The sequence below is a fragment of the Trichechus manatus genome, unplaced genomic scaffold, assembly GCF_000243295.1.
Source record: "Trichechus manatus latirostris isolate Lorelei unplaced genomic scaffold, TriManLat1.0 scaffold00024, whole genome shotgun sequence".
NCBI lineage: Eukaryota > Metazoa > Chordata > Mammalia > Sirenia > Trichechidae > Trichechus > Trichechus manatus.
This window is the reverse complement of record NW_004443960.1, coordinates 4,344,529-4,357,490: the sequence shown is the minus strand read 5'-3', so window position 1 is coordinate 4,357,490 and position 12,962 is coordinate 4,344,529. Positions and strand designations below refer to the sequence as shown.

Here is a 12,962-nt window from a genome sequence, read left to right as displayed (position 1 = left end):
GCCATCAGCACACACAGGTTCAGATCTCGGCCCTGGTGGGCCGCTGTTCCCAGTGCTGAGCCACCATCCCAGGAGCTGACCACAGCAGCCCCATTGTGCCCGCCCTACCCCAAGGGGAGAGAATTCAGAAAAGGGGTCAGGAACCAGCAGGGGCTCGTCCAGGAGCATTACCTCATCATCCTTCCACTCCGAGAAGTCGATCTTGAAGGAGGGCAGGGAGAACTGCTGGCCCACCCCTCTCTTGTAGTGGACAGTCTCGGACTGCAGGGCGGCGCTCTTGGGGCTGTATCTGAGGGGCAGCAAAAGAGAAGGGAGGGGGTGAGGCTCTGCTGACGCACACACCACTCTGGGGGCCGGCTGAGTGACCCTTTCCTGCCAGCAGCCACCAAGGACCCCCACCGACACACACTCTCCACACAGGGGCCAACACCCATGTTCCTTTTAGGGACAAAGCAGGAATCTCCCACAGCTGCAAGTCCACGGCTCTCTCTGGGGAGGCAGGGAGGTGGCCTCCATGGCCACACAGCCCTTGTCCCTGAAAGCCCCTCCACGTGGCTGTCACTGCCTCATTCTGCTGGTCACACAGCTGGGCTGGGTCACGCAGTTCCAACCCTTCTAGAGCCCACAACCGCCGCCAACTCTGCGACCTTTCTGTATGTGGCTCACGTCTCTCTACCTGGTTTGTATGGCTCGTTTCTTTTCTTAATGAACAAGGTACTATGTTCAAAGGTACCAGGGAGCGCGGTGCAGAGGGCTCCCTACACCCAAAGGCACCAGTGCGTGCGGTGCAGAGGGCTCCCCATGCCTCAAAGGCACCAGGGAGCGCGGTGCAGAGGGCTCCCTACACCCAAACGCACCAGGGCGCGCGGTGTGGAGGGCTCCCCACGCCTCAAAGGCACCAGGGAGCGCCCAGGTGCCCACCTCTGCCCCTCTCCTCTGCTCTCGAAGATGCCAGGCATGGCTCCCGGAGAGGCTGAGCCCATTCACACATGGCCACTGATGTCTCTCTTTACAAGGCTCAACAGCAGTGCCCCTGCCTGCACTCTCCCCACCCCCCTGCTTCCTCACTGACAGCCTGGTGTTGCTCCCCAGTCACTGTGCACAGAGGTGTCCTGTTCTCAGAACACCACGTGAGAGGCTCCAGCCACCCCCTTTCCCAGCTGAGGAAACTGAGGCACCAGGAGTCATGTGCCCTGGGCCACTCAGCAGGGATGGGTCAGCGCCAGATTTAAAGCCCAAGCTCACCACCAGGGTGCCATCCCCAGATCCCAATCTGGCTTCTGACTGCTTTTCCCAACAGGGGAAGGAGGTGAGCAAATTCCTGCTCCCCTTCAGGCCCTACCAGGTGGAGCCTGGCCTGGGAGACGGGAGGGGGAGGCACTGGGGTACAGATTTCAAACTCTCTTGGCCAGCAGGACAGGAACTCAAAATCTTATCCAAAAGCTCAACACAGAACACAGCTGGGAGCACAGCTGGAGGCCCTGGGCGGTGCACACAGTTAAAGCATTCAGCTGCTAACTAAAAGGCTCAAGGTCTAAGTCCACCCAGAAGCACCTTGGAAGAAAGGCCTGGTGATCTACTTTTGAAAGACCAGCCACTGAGTATAGTTCTACTCTGACGCACAGGGTGTTGCCACGAGTTGGAATCAACTCAGCAATAACTGGTCTGGTAGCAGAGCTGCTGGGGCCCAGGCTGTCCAGGCCCCAGCCCCTGACCACCCGCCTGCTGGCTGCCCGTGGACTCACACAGCCGTGCCGTTCAGGAACTCCTCGGTCGCCTGGCAGTAGATGGTGATGGCCACGCGGGCGTCTGCGTCGAAGGTGAACTCCAGGCTGTAGAGGACCCGGGGCTTCTCATTCTCCTCAGTGGGGCTGTCAGCGTCGTCTTTGTACCTAAGAGGGGGATGTGGCCACAGGTGAGCGGGGCCCAGGCCTGCCTGGCTGACCCACTGCTGGGGCACTGGGGCTGAGAGACCTGCTGAGCCACCGCCTTGGCACACCCACTGCTGGGGCCCTTCCCGTCTGGTCAATAGGGCCCTACAATCCAGGTTTCCTTTCCTTTCTACTGACCCATGGAAAAGGGAACCGAGCCTCTTGGTTTAGAGACAGCTCCAGATGCTGCACACAGGGTGTCCCAGCCCCGGCACCGCTGACATGTGGGGCCGGCTCCCTCCTCATCACAGAGTGGGGGGCCACCCTATGCGCTGCGCAAGGGAACACCCAATACGGCACCTGTCTGGAACCCACAGTCCTGGCAGGGGTGGCGGACTCCAAGGCCCCACCCAGGCCGGCCCCAGGACCAGCAGGAAGCACACCCTCACTGCTTGGGCGGGAACACACCCTCACTGCTCAGTGAGGCCGCTGACCAGCACGTCCCCAGGGCCTGCTGGAAGTGCAGGATCTCAGGCCCAGCCCGGAACTACTGGGTCAGAATCTGGCTTGTACCACAACCCCCAGGGGGTACAGGTGGACATAATGTCTGAGAAACATCCCACATGACATCCTGACTGGGTGCTGGCCTGCTGGGCCACCACGCTCAGATCTGTCTCTGGGGCCACTGGGGCTGGGAAGTCTCAGGTGGTCACATGAAAGCTGGACGGACTTTAGATCCCCTAGACCCGGGCCCTGGTGGCACAGTGGTTAACAGCTCATCTGCCAATCAAAAGGTCAGTAGTTCGAATCCACCAGCCGCTCCTTAGAAACCCTATGGGGCAGTTCTACTCTGTCCTATAGGGTTGCTGTGAGTCGGAATCGACTCAATGGCAATGGGTTTGGTTTGGGTTTTGGTTTAGACCTGGGCTTCCCAGCCTCGGCACTGTTAACACTTTGTTCCAGATCATTCCTTGTGGTGGGGCTGCACCCCTGACCTCCACCCACCAGATGCCGGGAGCACCCCCATCTCAGGTGTGGCAACCAGGCACATTCCTAGACCTTGTCCAGTGTCCCCCAGGAAAACAATCATCCCCATGGAGAACCCTGGGTTAAAGGATGGAGTCCCACAACAGACCTCTGCTTGACCTCTCCCCTCCCATGGACCATCCTATCCTGACCGCAGCCTCCTGAGGTTACAGAAAGGAGGGCAGAGACTGGATGGGACCCCTCAATGCCTCTTCTCTTCCCAAAGCACCGAAGCAGGGCCTCTGCACCACGTGACGCCCCACAGAGCTGGCCTGGCCTCCCCAGCCGAACGGCAGTGCCCAGGTTACCTCACGAGCCGCAAGGAGTCCTTGCGGATGTTCACCAAGCTCCTCAGCGTCTTCACCGGCTCGTGGGGGGCGGGAGTGACGTAAGGAAACTAGGAGAGAAAAACCAAATAACCCCAGGTGACTCCCCAGACAGTGGCAGGGGACAGAGGAGGAGGACTGACCGCAGCAAGGGTCACGGCCACACTGGACCCCTGGGCGCCAGGTGCTCTGCGAAGGCTGTGCTGTAATCACCCTCGTTTTACACGTGAGAAAAGCACAGACAACGTGGCTAGCCATGGCCATGGTAAAGCCAGGACCTGAGCCATCAGAATGACTCTGGAGGCTTCGCTTCCTCAAGCCACTCAGCCAGGACCCCCCAGTTCCGGAAAGCACTCAGCGGCCTTGGCCTGGCCGGAGGGAGGAAGGGGTGTTAAGACCGGGGATCTCAAAGTACGTTCCTGTTTGGTGGGACGGGGCGTCCACTCGGCCCGTGAACAAGGCGGTCACTTCACGTGACGACAATGGTCAGTAAATGTCGTGGACCAGACTGTGTCCCCCAAAGAGATGTGCTGAGGTCCCAGCCCCTGAACCTGGGAACCTGACCTTGGCTTGGCTCTGTGGAACCGACTTGATGGCAGTGGGTTTTGGGATTACAGATGTTATCAGTTAACAAGGTCATACTGGAGCAGGGTGGGCCCTAATCCCATCCGAGTGGTGTCTTAGAAAGGGGGGACAGACAGGGAGAGTGACATACAGTGGGAGGCAGCGTGTGAGGATCCCTCTACAAGGCAAGGGACGCCAAGGGACGCCTGGGGACGCCGAGGGATGGCAGGGGACGCCGGGGGATGTGGAGGGACGCGGAGGGACGCCCGGGGACGCCAGGGGATGCCAGGGGACGCCACAGGATGCCTGGGGACGCCGAGGGACGGCAGGGGACGCCGGGGGACGTGGAGGGACGCGGAGGGACGCCCGGGGACACCAGGGGATGCCAGGGGACGCCAAGGGATGCCTGGGGACACCAAGGGATGCCGAGGGACGCCGAGGGACACCTGGGGACGCCTGGGGACACCAGGGGACGCCAGGGGGCGCCAAGGGATGCCTGGGGCTACGAGACGCTAGAGCCCAGAGAAAAAGACAGAGCAGGGCCCTGCCGATGCCCTGAAGTCGGACTGCTAGCTTCCAGAACTGCACGGCAATAAATCCACTAACAACAAAGCCACTCGCTTATGGTATTTTGCTATGGCAGCCCTAAGAAACAATAAAGATGTCAATAAAGATTTACAGAGAGTGCACACAGACACACAGACACATGCAGACACACTGACACAGACACACAGACACAGACACAGACACAGACACACACACACACACACACACACACACACACACACCCCAGTGAAATCTGGAAAAGGTGGGTGGACTGTATCAATGTCAACTTCCTGCCTGTGACACTGTACTAGGGTTTTGCCAGATGCTATCATTGTGGGAAACTGGGTGAAGAGCACGTGGGGTTTCCCTATATTATTTCTTACAACTTCAGGTCAATGTACAATTATTTCACAATAAAAAACTTTAAAAAAAGGAGGAAAGATTTACAGAGGCCTCTGTGAACCAGGCCCTGCCCTGAGTGGGGCTGAAGGTACGGAGACGGGTAAGCCGAGGTCTGTGTCCCTGCTTTCGCAGATTTGGGAGGGCAGGGCTGGCACCACACAACACAAGCTGGGTTGCTCTTGCCTGTGCACCTGCTCTGTGTGCGGGGGGCTCCTTCCCACTAGGTGCATCCCGGCTCAGCCACGGACTTTCCGTGGGGCGAGACCCTCTCTGTCCCCGTCGCAGCTCCTGTTCGATCCCTGTTTAGTGCCTGTCATGCAAGTGTTTTCTTCTTCGCAGTCTGCAGCCCACTGGGGAAAAGGGGTGAGACCTGTCCTGGGAGAGGCCAAGGCACACAGCAGGTGCCAAATGTGCACCGAGCACATGAACACCTGGGTGGCATGAGTGGTTTGCACTGAACTACTAACCAAAAAGTTGGTGGTTCGAATTCACCCAGTGGTGCTGCAGAAGAAAGGCCTGGCGAGCTATGTCCATACAGCCATTGAAAACCCTGTCGAGCGCAGTTCTACTCTGACACACATGGGGTCAACATGAGTTGGAACTGGCTTGACGGCAACGGGTTTTGTGTTTTGGTTGAGAGAAGGCAAATTCTGAAAATGTGCTCACTGCCACTGGCATTTCCCTTCTGGGACGTGATGTCTTTTTTTTTTTTTAAAGCAAAGAATCCAAGAGGCTAGGATCCTACCTATAAACTGGTCAAAGCTCCCTATACCACCTTACAAAGCCTGGACACGCAGCCAGGTTCAGTAAAGACAGCTTTGTCCCTCAGTAACCTGCCCCCACGCTCTCCTGCCTCTAGAGGGCAGCACTGAGACACTCCCCACTCACACGCTCAGCTCAACCTCACAGCCCTTCTGGGCAGCTGACATCTCACCAGTTGTGGGGTGACTCAGTGCCCATCATCCACACAGCTGGGACGCAGAGGGGCTGAAGGCAGGGACCAGGCCAGGGCCTCCTCTGACCCTCACGGCGCCATGGGCAGCCCACCCTGGCCCTGCCCCAGCTCACCTGGACCGGGCGGTTGCCCAGGAAGTTCAGGTCCATGTTCTCACCAAAGAGGTAGCCTTCAGGGTGAGGGGTGTCGAATTTCTCACCACCCATGAAAAAGTGTGAGGCAAAGTAGTTTCCTGTTAAAGAAAACACAGCTGTCAATTACGAGGCCCCACACAGCCCAGTGGGAGCTCTGGAGGTTGAGGGGCCCAGCCCTAAGAAGCCCCCGTTTTCAGGGGGGCTGGCAGCACACTGACCTGCATACTGCCCCTGCCACTCTCTGCTCCGGCCAGGCCAACCCAGACCTTGTGGACGTTGGGTCACCTGAGCTTGTGTGGGACCTCACCTGGTCCCCAGGGGAATTCATGGGCCTCCGTGGGCCTGTGCGCCCTTTCTGAGAACACAGCCCTGTTTCAGTGGGCTCAGCCAGCTCCTTCCAGGACAGGGCCTGTCTCAAGGAACAGAGGGGGCGCCTAACTCACCCTGTGGACTGGAAATCAGAAAACGCCAACTGCAGCGAGAGAAAAAAAATAAAGCGGCAACAAGTCCCTCGGTGGTGGAACGGTTCACGCACCCAGCTGCTAACTGAAAGGTTGGTGGTTCGAGTCCACCCACAGGCACCTTGGAAGAAAAACCTGGAGATCTACTTGCAAAAAATCAGCCACTGAAAATCCTACGGAGCAGGTCTACTCTGACACACGCGGGGTCGCCATGAGTTGGAATTGCCTCGACAGCAACCAGCAACAGTTCATGGCACCATCTGAGTTTATGAAACGCCACGGACTGTTAAAGCAAATCACAGACCTGGACAGGCTGATAGAAAAAGACAGTCACAAAATATTCGTCAGGAAAAAACCAAGCTGAAACTGAGTTTCTGCCTGGGATGATGAAAACCTCTGGAAATGGATAGCAGTGGTGGTTACACAGCATGGTGAACGTGACTGTCACCGCACCTACACTTGAAAACGGTTAAAATGGTTAAAATGGCAATTTTTGGTTATATACATTTTACCACAATAAAATTAAAACAAAAAGTCACGTGCATTTTCTAAGTCCCATTTTGCAGGTAAGTGCACGCACGTGGACGTGTACAACACGAGCTGTGAGGACACAGGAAGGTCTGGGAGGACGCACACTGAGCGCTACTAGAGAAGCTGGGACAGGTGAGGAGGGGACAGAAGACCACACCTTCTGCTCTGCATCACGCCTTTTCAGGGAACATGCACTAATGTGGCACTTTTAAGCAAGAAACCAGTAACCAATTGCCGTCGAGTCGACTCCAACTCATGGCAATCCCATGTGTGTCAGAGTAGAACTATGCTCCATAGGGTTTTCAGTGGCTGATCTTTGGGAAGTAGACTGCCAGGCTTTTCTTCTGCGGGGCCCTTGGGTGAACCTGAACCTCCAACCTTTCAGTTAGTAGCCGAGCGCATTAACCATTTACACCACCCGGGGACTCCTGAGTCAATAAAAATCAGTAGCTAAAATACACTTCCGGCAGTCACGGCAGTCAGTGATGTCATCGCCAGTCACAAAGGGCGTGTGCTCACAAAATGAGCCACGCGCAAGGCCTTTGCCATCAGAATGGCTGACCTCCACACACAGAGGGCCTGACAGAGGCCACGGGCCCAATCTTGGCCTATAAATTCCAGTGATGTGGCACCAACACGCTCAGGACCCCACAGCCACCAAGCCTCAGAGGGGCAGTTCTCAGACATGACAGCTAAAGATGACCATTTCCCTCTCGCCCCATTTACTGGGACTGGCTGAGGGGACACAGGAGCAGACAGCTGGCGGCCTCTTTGCCCGCGGGATTCTGACTGTCCTATCTCTGAGTGTCCAGGTGACCTGCGTAACGGTGAGGTGAAGAGTGGCAGAGGTAAGGACATGAGCAGCCCCATTTGCGTCTACACACATGCGCCCGAGCCGCAAGAAATACATACACACGTCTATCGTCTCTTAGGGATGAGAAAAATCAAGGCCGAGAGCCTGTGGGCTGAAGACAGTTTCTGTGATAGCCAGTGGACTGGGAAGGCACTGTCCTGTCTCTGCAGCCACCAGAGTAAGCCAGTCAGCAGATCAGGTCTCTGGGGTTCTTGGTTGTTTCGCGCAGTGTGGCAAATTACTTAATTTGGCCCTTTTAGCCATGAGTGGTCTTGCAACTCTCACAGTGACTCGGTGTGACTATGCAAATGAAGTGCTTGTGGCCCACCAAGGGGATTGGACAGCCTGCTAATAATGCAAACAAGGTGCCTGCTAATAATGCATATAAGGTGCATGGAACCACTTTAGGGATGAGACCATGCAAATAAGATGTATGGAACCCTAGCAAGGGGATTGGTCAGTTTTGCCATCCCACTAGGCTTAAAAGAGAGCCAATTCCAGAGCAGAGGGGGGATCTCACTACCATCGAGAAGAAGAGCCAGGAGTGGAGTGCATCCTTTGGACCCGAGGTTCCTGTGCTGAAAACCTCCTAGACCCAGGAAAGAGAATGAGAGCTTTAACACTGGAGATGGCAAGAAGCAATGACACAGAAGTGGAGAGAAGCAGAACCAGAAGACCAGCACAAGATGGTGTGGTGGGCTTCTCAGCCCATGGGACAAGGCAGTTATAGTAGGTTTGCCACCCACGGAGCAAGAGAGCTGAGCACCTTTGTGCAGGAGGCTTCCTGGCCGAGTGAGGTGCCTCTAGGCACTTACTGGGGAGTTAAAAAGCTTTGTAACCCTTGCTCAAGCAGGGCAGAGGCCAGCCTAAAGGGTGCAGGAGCCAAGGGAGAGGCCTGCCTGTGGGCACAGCCAAGAAGCTATCCAGACCGAAGAACTGATCCTGAATTGTAACCTGTCACTTCCCTAATAAACCCCATAATTGTGAGTATGGTCTGTGAGTTCTGTGGGGCCACTGCAACAAGTTATTGAACCCAACAGAGAAGTAGAGTGCCATGGAAAGGACACCTGGTGTCAAAATTGGTAAAAAGACTAGAGGGTGGGGGTACGTTTGACCTCCACCTCATAGGGATCAGTCTTGGGCTGATGTTGATGGTGATTTTCTCTCCTCCCCCTTGGGAAGTGAGACGAGGAGGTTGGACAATGCTGCCGCCACACCATTCTTACATTTTGTGTGTCCTACTTTTAATGCCTAGTAGGAGTCCTGGTTCAGCATTCAGCTGCTAACCAACAGGTTGGCAGTTCAAACCTGCTCAGCGGTTCTGTGGGAGAAAGGCCTGGTGATTTGCTCCCTTAAAGATTACAGCCTAGAAAACACTATGGGACAGTTCTACTCTGTCACATGGGGTCACTATGAGTTGAAAATTGACTCAACAGCACCCAACAACGATATTATAGTGTGTAGAGTCCCTGGGTGGTGCAAATGGTTAACACACTGGGCTGCTAATCAAAAGGTTGGAGGTTGAAGTCTACTCAGGGGCCCCTTGGAGGGAAGACTTGGTGATCTACTTCCAAAAAAATAGCCACTGAGAACCCTATGGAGAGCAGTTCTACTCTGACACACATGGGGTTGCCATGAGTCGGGGTCAACTCGATGTCAACTGAGTTTTCTTAAGTATAGTATGTTGTTGTTGTTAGGTGTCATCAAGCTGGTTCTGACTCACAGCAACCCTACATACAACAAAACGGAACACTGCCCGGTCCTGTACCATCCTCACAATCACTGCTATGTTTGAGTCCATTGTTGCAACCACTGTGTCAATCCATCTCGTTAAGGGTCTTCCTCTTTTTTGCTGACCCTCTACTTTACCAAACATGATGTCCTTCTTCAGGGACTGGTCCCTCCTGGTAACATGTTCACTGGTGGTTACCAGGGAGAGGAGGGGGAAGAGAAAGTACGCTTTAGACAGTAGAGACTTGTTATTTTTGGTGATGGGAAAAGTGGCATCGAATGTGAATGTAGTGAGCACAGCACAACCAAAGTAAAAATGAGTGAGCACATACGGATGGGTATAGGCATACCGGTATACGGGTAGGAACAGGTGTGTACGTAGGTGACAAGACAGAAGTATCTATTAAAAAAAACTCCAAAAAAACCCAAACCCACTGCCAACGAGTAGATTTCAACTTATAGCGACCCTATAGGACAGGGCAGAACTGCCCCATCTAGTTTCCAAGAAGCAGCTGGTGGATTCAAACTGCTGACCTTCTGCTTAGCAGCCGAGCCCTTAACCACTGTGCCACTACGTGTAAATACAAATATGTGGGTGCAGGCACATATACTTGTTGAAGCACAAATACAGATACTCCTCAGATATAACCAAATAACTTCCAGGATTGGTTTTCTGGGTCTGAAAGCTCAGAACTATAGTCTCATGGGACAACTCAGTCAACTAGCATAACATAGTTCACAAAAATCATGATCTGCGTCCTAGTGAAGTGAGCAGCATCTGGAGTCTTAAAAACTTGCAAGTAGCCATCTAAGACACAACTATGGGACTCTACTCGCCAGAAGCAAAACATCACGAAGGTAACCCAAAGCTCGGAGAAGAAACAAGTCTACACGAGCCACGACCTCATCTACCCTGAGACCAGAAGAACCAGATGGTGCCTGGCTACCACCACTGACTGTTTGACCGGGGTCCCAATAGATGGTTTTGGATAGAATGGAAGGAAAACATGAAGCAGAACTCAAATTCTTAAAAAAAAAAAAAGCCAGACAAACTGTAACAGTAGAGAACAAAGGACTCCCTGAGACTATTGCCCTCAGACACTCTTTAAACCTAGAACCGAGCCTATCCCGAGATCACCTTTCAGCAAACTGGCAGAGCAGCACACAAAATAAAGGCTATTACCCGTAAGATTGGTGCCCTACTTAAAAACCATTAGTCTGAGACCAAAAGGTCAACAATTACTCAAAAGCAAAGATGAGAAGATAAGAGGGGAGGGAAACTAGAGCACTGGAAATGGAACAACCAGAACACAATTAAAGAGAAGGCTGACATGTTGTGAAAAATGTAACTAATGTCACTGAACAACTTGTATAGAAATTGTCAAATGGGAACCTAATTTGCTGTGTAAACTTTGACAAAAAACTGTGCGCAATGAGTGTGATTTATACTGTTGTTAGGTGCCATCGCACAGGCTCATCTCACAGCAACCCCATGTACAACAGGACGAAACGCTGCCCGGTCATGCACCACCCTCACAATCGTTATGCTGGAGCCCACTGTGCAGCCATTGTGTCAATCCATCTCGTTGAAGGTCTTCCTCTTTTTTGCTAACCCTCTACCAAGCATGATGTCCTTCCCCAGGGACTGGTCCCTCCTGATAGCATGTCCAAAGTACGTGAGATGACGTCTCGCCATCCTTGCTTCTAAGGAGCGTTCTGGCTGCACTTCTTCCAAGACATATCTGTTCTTCTGGCAGTCCATGATATATTCAATATTCTTTGCCAACACCACGACTCAAAGACGTCAATTCTTCTTCAGTATTCCTTATTCATTGTCCAGCTAGGGGGACAGCCTCCACCACCATGGAGACAGCAGCTGCCACTGCAGGGACAGCCACCACCCCCCCAGAGACAGCGGCCACTACTGTGAGGACAGCCACCACCACCACCATGGAAACAGTGGCCACCAGTGTGAGGACAGCCACCACCACCAACACGGAGACAGCGGCCACCACTGTGAGGACAGCCACCACCATGGAGACGACAGCCACCACCACCACCATGGAGACAGCAGCCACCACTGTGAGGACAGCCACCACTATGGAGACGGCAGCCACCACTGTGAGGACAGCCACCACCACGGAGACAGCGGCCACCTCTGTGAGGACAGCCACCACCACGGAGACAGCGGCCACCACTGTGAGGACAGCTACCACCATGGAGACAGCGGCCACCACTGTGAGGACAGCCACCACCATGGAGATAGCAGCCACCACTGCAGGGACAGCCACCCACCACTGTGGGGACAGCCACCACCATGGAGACAGCAGCCACCACTGTGAGGACAGCCACCACCACGGAGACAGCGGCCACCACTGTGAGGACAGCTACCACCATGGAGACAGAGGCCACCACTGTGAGGACAGCCACCACTACGGAGACGGCAGCCACCACTGTGAGGACAGCCACCACCACGGAGACAGCGGCCACCTCTGTGAGGACAGCTACCACCATGGAGACAGTGGCCACCACTGTGAGGACAGCCACCACTACGGAGATGGCAGCCACCACTGTGGGGACAGCCACCACCATGGAGACAGCAGCCGCCCCTGCAGGGACAGCCACCACCACAAGGAAAGCAGCCACCACTGGGGGGACGGCAGCTGTCACTGTGGGGACAGCCATCACCACCATGGGGGCTGCAGAAACGGCTTCATGAACTTCTTGTTTCTCCCCAGGAGCCAAATGAAGAGTGGCCTGCAGCGGGGGCTCCTCAGACCAGGCTGCTGCTCTGGGCGGCCCCAGACCACCGCTCAGTTCTAGAAGGATCTGCTTAAAATGCAAATCAGACCTTCACACTCAACCCCAGAGGGCAACCGGAATCTTGACTGTACCCCAACTCCTCACCATGGCTCCCCAGGCTCCGGTGCCCCTCACTCATCTCCTCCGAGTCGACACAGCACACACAATGCCGCCCGCCTCCAGGTCCTGCGCGCCGACCCTCCTCAGCTCAGCTGGCACCCCTCAGACCTCGGCCCTGTCCTCAGAAAGGCCATTGTGGGGATCACGTGGGCATCTGCATGCAGACTGAGGACGGGGACCTTGTGCAGAGTCTTGGCGGAGGGCTGTGAGTCCCTGGCCAGCCAACCACCTGTCTCAGGACACGTGCCCAAGGACCTGACTTGGGCTGCCCTGCACTCCCTTTTCAGCATCCTCCTGGGCAGTCTAGGCCCCCTCTTCACACTCCGAGGGGCCAGGCCTAATGACACCCCACAGCTAACATGGCTGAGCCTTGACCTAAGACCAAGCACCATGCCAACTACCCAGCACATCAGTGACTCTGCTCCTCGCCATCCGCCTCACCTCACACTCCCTTCCCAGCCCGTCTACCCACGGGCTTCCTTCACCTTCTCCGGCCCCACAAGCTACTCCTGTCTCTCAGCGGGCAGGCTCAATGACCACCCTGCAGGCCACCTACGCACCCTCTCGCAGACCTCCCACTTCCAACCTCTTCACAGTATTTATTTCCTCGTTTATTCGTTGGCTCCCCGCCCGAGACCAT

The 12,962-nt window shown here is 55.0% G+C and overlaps 1 protein-coding gene across 1 annotated transcript in view; it reads right to left on the bottom strand.

Annotated features, from left to right (window-relative positions):
- Positions 1-12,962, bottom strand: part of MGRN1 (mahogunin ring finger 1) — a 65,509-nt gene that overhangs the window by 34,490 nt on the left and 18,057 nt on the right. Inside the window, exons 2-5 of the mRNA XM_012554638.2 lie at positions 5,804-5,922; positions 3,206-3,294; positions 1,746-1,892; positions 172-289 (exon numbers count right to left, since the gene is read on the bottom strand). Of these exons, the coding sequence (XP_012410092.1) occupies positions 172-289; positions 1,746-1,892; positions 3,206-3,294; positions 5,804-5,922 (473 nt within the window). The remainder of the gene's footprint in view (positions 1-171; positions 290-1,745; positions 1,893-3,205; positions 3,295-5,803; positions 5,923-12,962) is intronic.